Source organism: Pistacia vera, unplaced genomic scaffold (assembly GCF_008641045.1).
Source record: "Pistacia vera cultivar Batoury unplaced genomic scaffold, PisVer_v2 Contig351, whole genome shotgun sequence".
Lineage (NCBI taxonomy): Eukaryota > Viridiplantae > Streptophyta > Magnoliopsida > Sapindales > Anacardiaceae > Pistacia > Pistacia vera.
In genome coordinates, this window is record NW_022196170.1 from 395,782 (window position 1) to 411,123 (window position 15,342).

General features: G+C 37.0%; 1 protein-coding gene across 1 annotated transcript; it reads left to right on the forward strand.

Annotated features, from left to right (window-relative positions):
* Positions 1-13,367: 13,367 nt before the first annotated feature.
* On the forward strand, positions 13,368-14,228 carry LOC116139469 (uncharacterized mitochondrial protein AtMg00810-like). The gene has a single exon (XM_031425135.1). It carries the CDS (start codon positions 13,368-13,370, stop codon positions 14,226-14,228), a length of 861 nt encoding a protein of 286 aa, XP_031280995.1.
* Positions 14,229-15,342: the final 1,114 nt, after the last annotated feature.

Consider the following 15,342-nt stretch of genomic DNA (forward strand, 5'->3'; position numbering starts at 1 on the left):
CGTGGCTTGGCAACACAAGGCTTGTCACGATTTGGCCAACCATGGTCTGGCGGCACTAGGTCAGGTTACGATCTTGCCAACCACGACGTTACTGAGCATGCCAAGCAACGGTTGGACATGGTAGTATATGATTTTTTATTTTAAATTATTTTCTAGATTTGAGTTGTTTTGTTGGGTGATATAAGCATTTTAGTGTTTTAAGAGTTAAGAAAAGTAAATACCAGGGAAGGAGAGAGTGACCAGATTTTTAATCTTTAATCTTTAATTTCTTACTTTTATGACTTTTTAATATTTTCATTAATTATTAATATTTATGGGTCAGGTTTGTGTTTTAGGTTCAGGTTTGGGTGGTGGTACGGTATCGTCAGTTAGGCATTAAGGTCATTTTACCCCTATTATGTGAAAACCAACAAAACTGACAACCAATAGAGGGATTTGCATAATTTCTGGTGCATGAAGGGGTTTTATTGATTTACCAAACCTCAGGGGGTTTAAAGTTATAATCCCGTACTACTTTTTAGAAAAAAGTTATAATCAGTTTATTTTCAAGGTTATATCTACTAGTTTTCAAGAAAAAAGTGTCATATATTTAGTTAGCAAAAACCATAAAGACCAATAGATTTTGTCACTTTGGGCATTATTTACTTTTAACATTTATAGTTACAGTATATCGGTAGAAAACAATGCCTAGGGGATGGGGGTAGGAAAGTGGAAACTTGAGGGGAAGTGGTTGAGAATTTCTGGAACACTTGGTGGGCCTTTATAATCGCTGAAACCTCAGGGGCGGTACTATAGTACTCCTTCAAATGTTTCCGTCGAGTATTTCAAAAACCCTCCTATATTTACAAAATTATTTAAAATCCTCCTCTTAACATGATGCGGTTTAAATTTCCTCATCTAGGCATGGCAATGTTCCTCGAAATTCTGGGGACCTATCCTGCCTCGCCCTATTGGGGCGGGAAAGCCACGGTTTTTTTGGGGATAGGGGCGAGGGTGGGGGGCGTTTTAATCCCTGTCCTTGGGGATGGGGCGGGGGTGGGTGATGCCTTTCCCCCACTTCGCCCCGTATATAATATATAAATCCATATTTTCCCAATTTCCCTCACCCTAAACAATTGAACAAGAACAAACCCTAACCCATATTTATGTAAAATTCCTTATGTTTAAACGATTAATTTAAGTGTTTGTCATATGAACAAGAATTAACTATTGTGTTTGATAATACTCAAATTAATTTATGTTTATGTAAAATTAACAAGGTGGGGATGGGCCTCAAACATTCCCTTTTGGGGCAAGGAAGGGGAATTCCTATCATCCCTGTAAAGAGGATGGGGCGGGGGTGGGGAGTGATTTTGAGGGTGAAGATGGGTACAGTGAATGAGATCCCTGGCCCACCCCGCCCTATTGCCATGCCTATCCTCACCATCTAAGAGTACACTTTCCTTTCAAAAACTTTCGTTAGAACATAAAAATCTTGTAACTTTTTAAAAGTAGCAATTTAAAAAGAGGAAATAACTAGAGAGTTCACAATAATTATTTAAAACAAATTTATTGTGATAAATGTTCTGAAATTTATAAATAAAGGCTAGATCATTTATAATAAAACTTAAAGTAATTTTAATTAACACGAAATAAAGATAATGATATTTTTGTACAACTAAGTTTTTTAGTTAAACAATAATTAAAAAAAAATATTTTTAAATGATTTATAAAAATAATGAGGAATAAAAAATATTTTTAAAGTCAGTAAATCATGGAAGGGGTAATTTAGACTTTTAACTTTAAAATTGCTTGGAACCCTAAAATATCATTAATAGCAAGGGTGTTTCTAATACTTTTGAAACGAAGTCGATGAGTTGGATACTATTTGATCATAAAGGGGTATAAATGAAACTCACAAGATAATAGAATCCATCACTTAACCTCTCAAGGGTAAGGGTGTGTAAAAGAACCGATCGGAATCGAAACCGGTGGATACCTAGGGTTCGGTTTTGGTTCCTATCCGGAATCGGCCGTCATAGGATCGATTTCGGTTCCAAAAATTTGGAATTGGTGCTATGCGGTTTCGATTCTGATTCCTGTAGTCAAGAACCAGAGTCAGAACCGAGAACCGAGACTAATATGAAAAACATTAAAGAGTGGGCGTCTTTTGAAATTTTCCATGTCATATAAAAAATGCATGGTGCGTGTTCCTCACATGCTCCCATATCTCTCTTACCACTAAGCCTCCCCCTAATCTTCCCAAATCTCTGATGACAGTATGACAAGCTGTCATATTACATATTATTCATTTTCTCAAGATATAAATATATTTATCTTATTTAATAATATTCAGAATTACATAGTTTAATGTATTAATTCACTGAGGATTTTGACTTAAATAAAATTGTGAGATTACAAATTAATCATGTTGATGTCTAAATATTTATTGATTTTTTTTTTAAAATAAGATTTTTTTTAAAGAAAGATCTGGTATCACGTAATGTTTAATAAGTAATGTTATATATATGATTTGATGGGAAGTTTTTCTCATGTTTTTTCCAACCTTTATTTGTAAACACACATTGTAAAGTTACAAAGATGTTAAAAAAATCGAGAAAATGAAGATACAAAAAGAATTATTAAAAGTTTCTCAATTTTATTAATAATACTTCCATGTATTCTCAAGATTTCTTAGTTGATGTTAAGAGAAAAAAAGGGCAAATAAAGATTTCTTAGTTGCCAGGTGGGTGTATTTGTAATTTTGTAAGGGTCTTTTTTTGTCATTTTTAAACTAGTAAGGGCTTTTTTTAAGGTACCCAGAACCGGTTCTGATTCCAAATAATTAGGAATGGAACTGTCGGTTCCAATTTCGATTCCAAATTGAAGGAACTGGCTGGTTTCGATTCCTTCAATTTAGGGTAGGTCAGAGCTACTAAAGCGGGAGGTATTGGATAATTTTTCATACCTTTTGGGTGTGAATAGTCTAAGCTGAAACCCAAGGGGAGGTGAAGATAATAGTCTTATTAAATAAATCTAATCCAAATTTTCTTTTTCTGCTTTTTTTTTTTTTTTTTTTTTTTTCTTACTTTTATAGGTATTGGATAATTTTTCATACCTTTTGGGTGTGAATATTCTAAGCTGAAACCCAAGGGGAGGTGAAGATAATAGTCTTATTAAATAAACCTAATCCAAATTTTCTTTTTCTGCTTTTTTTTTTTCTTACTTTTATCTCTCTTTTCTTCTCCCTTGCCCATCTCTTTGGACATTAAAACCCTAGACGTTAAGACAAGAACTTCATGGCGGCTTGTACAGGTGTTTTCTTATAATTTCACTAACAAAGTTATCAAGGCCCTGTTCATTTATGAATTTTAATTATCCTTCTCATTTTCATTGTAATGATACTTGCCAAAAACATGTTCGTTTATCGTTTTTTGCTCATTGTAGCCATGAGAATTAGAAAAAAGTTAGGAAGGATATAGATTGTGGAAACCTTAATTTTTTAAAAAATTGCTTTTTAAATAAAATATTATTAATTATCTTTTTTATCTATATTTTCTCTTTCTTACTTCCAAAACAAATTTCTCATTTCAAATTAAAATATTTAATACAAAATTACAAACGAGAATCAACAATTGACTTATTTGAGATAAACTCTTTTAGACGAATAAAAATAAGTGGTATTTTAAAATAGTTTGATGGGTTGTGTAGGTACTAAATTTCGTATTTTTCATTTTTTTTTTATTTGTGTTTTCAGACAAACATGTCGAATACTTTTTCTTTTTTTGCATTTTTAAGTACTATTTTCAGACAAACATATTGAATCTGTTTTCATTTTTTCCATTTTCTGATCATTTTTAATATTCTAAAAAAATTAAAAACATAAAATTCATAAAAGAACAATGTTGTTTTTATGTTTTGAGTGGTGCTCATATGAAATGTGATTGTGATCCTTTGGAAGGAGGTGATAGTGGTTGGTCATGAGTGAACTCTTAATCGAACTTCGTGGCCAAGCATGTAAGAAACTAATCAGAGATAGAGGCAAAGGGTGGTAGGGATGCCAGATTATGCCAAGAGAAAGAGAGAAGAAGAATTTTTTTGTATATTTTCAGTATTGTATTCTGTCCAATTTATACAAGTCCACAAGTGTAAGAAATGGTAATACAATCAACATAATTACATGAAATCAGGGATAATAATAAAATGTAATCACTTGAATCAGGCCATGAATCAAGCCAAGAATAATGGTAACATGTAATCAATCCTAGATCATAGTACTTTGTATTTATCACATTCCATCACTCCCCCTCAAGCTTGTGATTTATAAATGCCATAAACTCCAAGTTTGTGAAGAAGATAAGAGTGTTTCTATTGTATAGTGGTTTTGTAAAGATATTTGCTAGTTGTTCTGAAGTGCATATATGAAGTGTCTTGATACACCTACTTGAATTTTTCCTCTGATGAAGTGACAATCAATCTCAATGTGCTTTGTTCTCTCATGGAACACTAGATTTGTTGCAATATTGTTTACAGCTTTGTTATCACAGTATAAGTGAACATGTGGTTTGATATGAACCTCCAAATCTCCTAGTAACCCAAGGATTCAGGTGATCTCACATGTTGTTTTGGCCATTGCTCTGTATTTAGCCTTTGCTGATGAAAGAGACATCATTGATTATTTCTTTTTCTTCCAGGAGATTAGTGCACCTCCAAGTTTTATACAAAGCCCAGTGAGAGATTTTCTTGTCATGGGACATGTGGCCCAGTCTGAGTCATAATATGCTATGATATTTAAGTTTCCATCTCGAGGCAAAAGGAGTCCTAAACTAGGACATCCTTTCAAGTACTTGAGTACTTTCATTGCTGCATCCATGTGTGATTGTTTTGGTCCATGCATGAATTGAATGAGAATATGGACCGCATAGCTGATATCAAGACATGTCATGGTAAGGTAAATTAGTTGCCCAACAAGTCTCTGATAGTGTGAAGGATCTTGTAGTGGTGGATCTATTTCTGAAGATGACACCCATTTATGATACTCTTAAGTAGCAAGCTTGATATTCTGCTTGACTAGAATAACACTTGGTTTACATGCTACTAAGCTAGAGTCTGATATAAGTTCAAGAAAATACTTTCTTTGGCTTAAGGAAATGCCTGCTGGAGATCTGACAATTTCAATTCTTAGAAAGTATTTTGGCTCTCCAAGATCTTTTATTCGAAAATGCCTATTGAGATGTATTTTCAAACTTTTGATTCCTTCTTCATCATTTCCTGTGATTAAAATATAATCGACATAAATGATGAGTGCAATAAAAGATTCACTTTTGTGCTAGGAGAAAAGGGTATAGTCATGCTTGGATTGTACAAAACGCATATTCGTAAGAGCCTCTGTGAAGTTCTCATTCCACTGTCAAGATGTATGTTTTAGACCATATAGAGACTTGCGCATACGACATACTGTGTTCTCCCCTTGTTTGCGAAGTCCAGGCGGAAGGTCCATATATATCTCTTCATGTAGATCACCATGAAGAAAAGCATTATGAACATCCATTTGGTGTAGAGACAAGTCTTGAGTAGAGGCAATGGATAGAAAGGCCCTCATAGCAACATGTTTGGCAACGGGTAAGAATGTTTATTGGTAATCAAAACCTTCCCATTGAGTGAAACCCTTTCCAACGAGTTGAGCTTTGTATCGTTCAATGGAACCATCTACATGATATTTGATCTTGTATACCCATTTGCAACCAATGGGTTTTTTGTGATTAGGCTGAGGTACCAGATCCCATGTGTTATTAAGAGTTAGGGTATTCAGTTCATCTGCCATTGCCTTTTGCCACTAAATATGTTGAATAGCTTCTAAATAGCTTGAGGGTTCACGGTCAGCAAAAATTTGATAGATGCAAGCTTTATGTGTGGGAGAAAGATGATCATAATTGACATAATTGGAGGATGGATAGGGTGTACCTGAGGAATCAGTATGGCTAGGAAAACATAATCAGATGTTTAGATAGGTGGTCGAGTAGAGTGAGTTAACTGCCTTTGAGGATGAACAGGAGGTGGAATAGGAAATTCTGATTGTAATATAGAGGTCATGTCATTTTGTGGAGAGGTAACTATTTGTAGAGATGTGGGAGTAAACTAGTGTTGTTGTTGCTATGGTGTAGATTCTGGTGATGGTGGATTGGTGGCAAGGGCAGGGAGTAATGTAAATTGGGGACCTGTTGGAGCCTCATCTTCAAGAAATAGGTGACTTTGGGAACAAATCCGGAGTGATATCATTTGTAATAAATGGAAAACTGTCTTCATGAAAGACAACATCTCGGGATATAAGAAATTTGTCTGTTATGGGATCATAGAGACGATATCCTTTTGTTGACATTAGATATCCCATGAAGATGCACTGAGTGGCTTGTGGGCCGAATTTATCATGAGCCTCAACAATTGCAGAATAACAGAGACATGCAAAAACCCGGAGATGACTATTATTGGGTGCCTTGCCAAACAATACTTCATATGGACTTTTTTCCACCAGGGACATGATTAGGCATTCGATTGATCAGGTATGTGGCAGTGATCACACATTCTCCCCAAAATTTAATTGGAATGTTTGCTTGGTGTTTTAGGGCTCTGGCTACCTCAAATAGATGTTTGTGTTTTCTTTCTACAAAAACTTGATGTTTGTTTCCTACAACATGCAATATGCAGCAAGTATACTAATCGCTCAAGTAATACAGTGATGAGTGAGTATCGTTCTAATCGCTCAAGTAATACAGTGATGAGTGAGTATTGTTCCCACGAGGATCGTTAGTTAAACACTAAGTTTCCTAATGTTATCAAGTTGAAGCAATTGATTGGTTTTGGATTGATAGGAGCTATTTCTAATTAGAACTGAACAATAAAATTTAAACTAAAAATAAACTATGAATGCGAGATGAAAACACGGATAAAAATCAATTTAAGCAAAACGGGCAGGGTTTTGACTTCATGGGGACTTTATGGGTTGAACCTAAAATTTTACCAAATTCATATTCATACGCAATGGTTGTAAATCGAACTCACTAAGGTGTTAAACATACCCTCTCAGGCTATGTTTTCCTATTCTTCCTTATTAACCTTCCACACCCAACAATTTGAAGGTTAACAATTCCGAACTCGTTAAGCAAGAGAATCCTACAATGATTTCATTGATTCTTGTATCTATCTCTAGCATCCAATACTACAATGGTGATTACCCAAGAAGCCTAACATGATTCATTTCTCAATCTCATCGTGTTCCTCATATAAAAGCATTAAAACTCAAAGTAAACACACAACCAAAGCATACTCATATGAAAATAAAACAATCAAACACTTAACCCATTAAAATCCAAATTACAGTCAAAACCCTAACCCAAAATGGGTTAGTTCATAGCTAAATCAACAATATAAAAACGAAAAACGAGAATATCAAAGTTTAGCATAATGAAAATGAGATAAAAGATAACAGATCTCCCCAAAAGATGAATCCCTTGGTTAGAAATCGAATCTTCACCCTTGTTACAACTCAGAATCGCTCAAAACCTCAGCCAAAGAAAATGTAAAAGCTGCTTAACCTTAAAATGAAGACTCTTGGACAAAAAGGCTAAGTGTTTCTTTTATACCTCGCCCAAATTACCCAACAAAAACATGCACAAAGTAAAACTATGCGTTTAACAAAACTAAAAATAATGACTGTCGTCACGGCTAAGAGAGAAGCAGACATGCTCGTGGCTGGCCTACTTCGCCGCGGCGAAGCTTCTTGAAAAGTTCTGAAATTATAGAACTGCCACTCTGCTTACATCTTCGCTTGATTCTTCGATCCTCAGTGCTCTCCCTTGGGAACAAGCCTCATCGTGCTTTATCCTGTTTCAGAACTCTCCTAACTTCTGAGATCCGCTAACTTCTGAGTCAAAAATGTCCAATTTTGTCCTTATTTGGTTAAAATGTCAATTTTAACCTGAAACACGAATTGTAAAGAATTAAGCAACAATTCAGGTCAAAATGCACTAGAAAGTACCTAAAATCCGACTAAAAGGTCTAATGAAAACTGTATAATCCACGGATTATCAACTGCTCTATTTTGTTGGGAAGTATAGGTGCATGAGCTTTGGTATAGGATGCCAAGGGACAAAAATAGAGAGGAACACCAATGACTAAAAAATTCCCGACCATTATCAGTTCTTACCCGTTGAACTAATGACTTGAATTGGGTGGTTATCATGGACATAAAATTACTAATGTGAGTAAGAGTTTGTGTTTTGGACTGCATTAAAAATACCCATGTGCCTCGCGAGTAATCATCAACAATGGTGAGGAAGTACCTAGACCCATCATTGTTTTGACTGTGATATGGACCCCATATATCAATATGGATGAAAGCAAATGGTTGTGTGGTAGTAGATGTACTATGGGGAAAGGTGATGCGAGATTGCTTTGGTAGAGGGCATATTGGGCATTTTGGTTATGGAATGGAAGCACTGTGACCTAGTCTTTGATGCAGAATAAATGAATTTTTATTGATCTTTGTATTACATTGAACAATTTTATTTTTTGTAATACAACTGAGAAATTCACTAGAAATACCATCGAGAATCTAGTAATATAGGCCACTAGTTACTTTACCCAAGCCTATTAGTGTCCTAGTCAAAGGGTCCTGAAATTCACATGTATTAGAAAGGAATTTTAGAATACAGTCATTATCAGTGCAAATTTTGGATATGGAAATGAGGTTGAATTGGAAATTTGGAACAAACAAGACATTCTTAAGGATTAGGTATTTACTCAATTGAACAGTCCATATATGTGTGGCTGGTGCTATATTCCCATTCAGCATGCAAACGGAGATGGATGATGTGTTTGATTTGTGGGTGAAAAATTTTGGGTTACAAATTATTTGATCACTAGCCTCTAAATTAATAATCCAAATATCATCTTTAATTGAATTTAAACAATAAAATGTACCTGCGTAGGAAGTCAAGGGCGTTTGTTGAATTTGATTCATCATTTGAAGTAGGTGGGTGTACTGTTCCTTGTTGATCATGGGTGCAAAAATTTGATTTCCAATAGGAACAATATTGACTTGACTCGATGGATGGATGGATTTCCAGATTTGTCAGTAGGGCGCCCATGAAATTTCCAGCATTTATCCTGAGTGTGATTGCATTTCTTGCAATAATCACAAAAAAACTTGTTTTTCCCGGTTTTGTTGAAATTAGGCCCATTGGACCAATTTGACCCATTGGACTTGGTTGACCTGGTTGACCATGTTTTTGAGGTGGCAGCTTGTGGTCCATTAGATCCATGAAGAAGAGATAAGTGTTGTTGGCCATTGTATTTAAGGATTTGATCTTGGCCCTTCATATTATCATATAAAAACTAAGAATTATGCATATTATTCAAACCAAACTTCTTACCCATAAAACTTTTCTCATCCGCTAGCATGGTATTGCGCATTTGCTCACCAAGTTGGGAAAATGTTCATTGGCAAATGTGATGACATCCTTGGACGAGCACCATCAACAGCAAGATTCCGTTGATTCTCTTCTTCGATAGCCAACTGGAAAATTTTTCGAAGCCCCGGCGGTGGAGAGATGGCCAAGATCTGTGTTCTGAATGGTAAGAAGGATTCATTCGAGCCAATGAGGAATTGGGTCAATCATTGCTTGTCACAGAGATGCTGATATTGAACAAGAGTCGTCGGTGGCCCATCTGAAGTTTCTTCAGCAGCATCTAATTCATTCTACGTATTACATGATAAGGCAACTGCTACATGTCGTTTGGATACAAGTTAATTACTTGTTGTATTTCATTTATTTACTTTTATATTATTCTTTTATTCTTTGTAAATCCTCTCTATAATTAGCAAATAGTCCTTTATTCTGTAACTATTTTCTATTAGTTTGTTAGAATACAGTGCCTATATTAGTTATCTTTTGTAATAGTCTGAATAGTAACAATAATACACGATATCCACCTTTTCCAAACTTTTGTTATTTATATATGTATTTCACCCTTTTTCCTTCTCACATGGTATCCCGAGCCTAAGCACCAACTCCATGGAAGATCCTCTCAAAAGTTCAGCCGATTCATCCTTAACCCATGCCAAACAATCCTCCGGCCACCCAAACCCAACCCACCCAACCCTCGTGCCATTAATATGGCTCGTTACCTGAACCTCAGTGATTGCGGTAATCCCTTCCAGCTAGATAACGGTGACAACCATGTTGTTATTCTAGTCATTAATTTGCTCACCATAGATAATTACATCACTTGGTCGCGTGCTATGCGATAGGCCCTTCACGCCAAAAATAAATTAGGGTTTATCTCTGGAGGTATCCCCAAACCAATCGACCCTACAGACCCTCTCCTTGAGCTCTGGGAGCATTGCAACGACATGGTAGTGTCGTGGATTCAAAACTCCATCACCTCTTTAATCAAATCCAGCGTGGTGTTTGTTGATGATGTGTGCGACATATGGCTTGATCTTCAAGCCCGATTCTCTCATCAGAATGGTCCTCGGATTTTCTAGCTAAAGAAAACCCTAGCCAGCCTTGTTCAAGACGCAGACTCTGTAAGTATCTATTATGGTAAGCTTAAAACTCTTTGGGATGAGCTTTCCATTTACGATCCAATTCCTGTGTGTACTTGTGGAACTGTGAAAACTCTTTTGGATAGATATCAACGTGACTCTGTTTTTCAATTTCTTATGGGTTTACATGATACCTATTCTAATGTACGTGACCAAATCATGATGTTAGACCCTCTCCCACCTATGAGCATGATTTTCTCCCTCATCCAAATATAGGAGCAACAACACCAGCTCCTTCCCCCTAACCCATCCCCTGACTCAATGGCCTTATCCATCAAAAGACCTTTCATCCAACCTGCCAAGCCATACACTCGGACCAAATTTACCCCTAAGAAAGACTGTGCCTATTGTACCCATTGTAAGATTTTTGGTCACACATTTGAGACGTGTTTTAAAGCTGGAAATGCAGAAGCCCCTATATGTTCTCACTACAATTTGTCTGGTCACACCATGGAGAGGTGTTACAAATTGCATGGCTATCCACTGGACCATAAGTTCTTCAACAAAAACACCAATTTTGCTGCTCTTGTTACACATACTACATTCTCTTATGCTTCTGACCTTGATGAGGTTAGTGATGGACGAGTGGGTTTAACTCAAGCTCAGTATCAGCAACTACTAGTTTTACTTCACTCAATCTCCTCCTTATCAAATTCAGTCCAACTTCACTTTTACCACCTTACCTAATCTGCAACCTAATCTCTCTGGTATTCCTTTTTGTCTCTTTGCGTGCACACACTCTCCACTTCACTCCACTAATGTTTCTTGGATTATTGATACAGGTGCAACCGACCACATGGTCTACTGCACCTCCTTGCTCACCACCATCACTGCTTATGTTAATTATTCTGTTAAAATGCCAAATGGTACAGAGGCCCCTATCACCCACGTTGGCACTGTCCAACTCACTCCATCCATTTCTCTACATGAAGTTTTGTGCATACCATCTTTTCAGTTCAATTTAATTTCTACAAAAAAATTGACTACCTCTCTCACTTCTTGTCTAGTTTTCTTTTCTAATTGTTGTCTTATTCAGGACCTTTTATATTGGACAACGATTGGACAGGGTGAAGTAAGGAGTGGCCTCTATCATTTCTTGAAGACTACAGTCTCTCCTTCCCTCTTAGCTAATAAACTTTCCACTTTCTCCACCGCTGTTTTTACTGGTTCAGCTTCCATTTTCAACAATTTAGATGTTATTGACCTATGGCATTGTCGCTTAGGTCATCCTTCTTTTACATGTATCACTCTGATCATAGATCCTATTGTAAAGAAAGATGTTTCATCTATTAATACAAAACCTTGCTGCATTTGTCTATTGGCTAAACTCCATAGATTGCCTTTTCCTCATAGTCAACATAAGACCTCTAAACCCTTTGAAATTATACACTGTGACCTATAGGGACCATGCTCCACTATTGCATATGATGGTTCCAAATTTTTTCTAACCATAATTGATGACTTCACTAGAACCACTTGGTTATACCTTTTGCAAACCAAATCTGAAACCAGAAACTGTCTCATCTCTTTTTCGAACATGATTGAAAATCAATTTGACCTTAAAATCAAAATTTTAAGAAGTGACAATGGAAGTGAATTCCAAATGACAGATTTTTTTAACAACAAAGGAATCATACATCAAAGAAGTTGTGTTGCCACCCCACAACAAAATGGCATTGTGGAACAAAAACATCAACACTTACTTAATGTAGCCCGAGCTTTAAAAATACAAGCTGGTCTTCCTCTTGAATATTGGAGTGATTGTGTTTTGACAGCCACTTACTTAATCAATAGGACCCCTAGTCCCCTTCTTTAAAACAAGACACCTTATGAACTTTTGTTTAATTCAAAACCCGTTTATGCAAACATGAAAATTTTTGGTGCACTCTGTTTTGCAACCACACTCCCTCATGGGAGGCAAAAGTTTGATCCTCGAGGTCGCATGTGTATATTTCTTGGCTATCCCTTGGGCATCAAGGGCTATAAGGTTCTTGACCTTAACACCAAATCCACTTTTATATCACGAGATGTCTTCCATAAGACTATATTCCCCTTCCACTCCCTTCCTTCCAACCTTCCCCCCTCATCCCATAATGACTTTGTCTTTACTAAACCACTTCCAGACCTGTTTGACTTTCCACAGATAGCCCCCAACACTCATCCTGTGCCACCACCAACAAATTCTGGGTAGTCCACCTCCTCTCTAGAACATGCAGTAACTCTATCACCCTCATCTCCCATACTCACTACCTCCCTCCTTCCCCAAATAGCACTACATCTTCCCCTTCTAATCCACCATTCCACAGGTCAACAAGGGTAAGGAGAGCTCCTCAGTACCTTCAAGAATTTCACTGTCAACAAGCATCGCTTTCTGCTTCCTCACCATTGTTGTCTAAGCTGGAAGGCACTGTTTGAGGTAACAATTTTTCACTAGCACATTTCTTCACATACTAAAAATTTTCTCCTTCTTTTACTGCTTTTTCCAATTCTATTTCCGCCATCTCTAACCCACAAACATACAAGCAAGCCCTAAAGGACCTTGGCTGCTGTTAAGCTATGAATCTGAACTACAAGCTTTAAAGCAGAACCACACTTGGCTCATCACTGATCTTCCTCTTGGAAAACAAGCCATTGACTGTAAATATGTGTATAAAACCAAGTTCAATTCTAATGGGACTATTGAGCGATTGAAAGCGAGGCTTGTCGCCAAAGGGTTCACCCAACAAGAGGGTATTGACTACACGGAGACCTTTTCTCTGGTACTGTCTGGGTATTACTTTCAATGGCAACTGTTAAAGGATGGTTTATCCATCAATTTGATGTCAACAACGCTTTTCTCCATGGTGATTTAGAAGAGGAAATTTATATGTGTAAACCCCCTGATACACCAAAGGAGGACCCCACCAAGTGTGCAAATTACTTAAGAGCCTATATAGCCTTAAGCAAGCTTCAAGACAATGGTATTCCAAATTCTCTTCCTCTCTTATTGCTTTTGGATTTCATCAATCTAAAGCTGATTATAGTCTCTTCACTATTGGATGGCACTTCATTTACTGCATTGCTTGCTTATGTTGACGATATTATTGTGGCTGGAAATTGCTCTTCTTCTATTGCTTCCCTCAAAACCTTCCTTAATACCCATTTCAAAATTAAAGACCTTGGAACTTTGCATTATTTTCTTGGGTTAAAGGTTGCCCGCTCATCCAAAGGCATCCATCTATGCCAAAGAAAGTACGCTTTGGATATCTTAGCCGACTTGGGTACACTTGGGAGCAAACCTCTCAAAATACCCCTTGACCAAAACTTTAAAATTAGCAAGACAACTGGTGTTCCTTTGGTTGATCCAAGTCCCTACCGTCGACTCATTGGGCGTCTCTTGTACTTAACAATCACTAGACCTGATATATGCTATGCTGTCCAGTTATTGAGTCAATTTATGGATCATCCCACTTCTACACACATGGCCACTGCACACAAAGTATTGAGATACATCAAAGCTGCCCCTGGCCAAGGTATTTTACTATCCTCTAAATCTCAGCTACAACTCAAGGCCTTCTGTGACTCCGATTGGGCCTCTTGTCCTGACACTCGTCGCTCCATCACAGGTTGTTGCATCTTCTTGGGTGACTTACTTGTTTCTTAAAAACCAAGAGGCAATTAATGGTGTCTGGCTCTTCAGCTGAAGCCGAATATCATTCCATGGCCTCTACTTGTTGTGAACTCACTTGGTTGAGGTATTTGCTCACTGATCTCCAGATTTCTCATCCTCAACCTACTCTACTTTATTGTGACAATCAGGCAAATTTACACATAGCTGCTAATCCGGTCTTCCATGAGCGAACTAAACACATTGAGTTGGATTGTCACCTAGTTCGACAAGATTCAAGAAGGCAGCATCACCACTTCTCATGTCTCTTCTCACAGCCAGCCAGCAGATATATTTACCAAAGCCCTGCCTTCATTACTTCTTCAGTCACATTTATCCAAGATGGGAATAGTAAACCTCTATTCTCCATCTTGCGGGGGGCTATTAGATGATAAGGTAGCTGTTACATGTCGTTTGCATACATGCTATTCCTTGCTGGAAATGGCGAGACCAAGAACTATAGTTGTCAGATCCTGTTAGCAGTTGCTAGATGAGTACAATTTTTTGCCCTTCAGAAGTCATCGTGAATAATATATCACCTAGTTTAGGGCGATGATTGGTGGCCAGAATCATTTGGACAGTGTAGGACCTCAGGTTGTAACCCGAGATGGTAAATTGTGTTGGGTCGGATGTAGTGTTTGGTTCAGATGTGGAGTTTTGGTTTGGGTTGATTGTAATGGTTGGACGATTTATGGAATTTGAATTAGTTTGGCCTAAGCCTGGATTTCTTGTGTTAAAAGTGGTTTAGTGTGGGCTAGCTCTGTAGTGTGTGTTGGTTTCCATTTTAGTAGTTTAGCTGATGACTTTCTGGAAATTGGTTATAATAACTGAGGCTTGTATTTTGAAAGAAGTGAAAACTGATAGAGATTTTGTTTGCTTTTATAGAGACAGAAGAGAATTAAGGAGCGGAAGCTAAGTAGAGAAGCTCTGATACCATGTAAGAAATTGATCAGAGATAGAGGCAAAGAGTGGCAGGGACGCCAGATTATGCCAAGAGAAAGAGAGAAGAAGAATTTTCTGTATATTTTCAGTATTGTAATCTATCCAAAAGTCTACAAGTGTGAGAAATGGTAATACAATCAATATAATTACATGAAATCAGGGATAATAA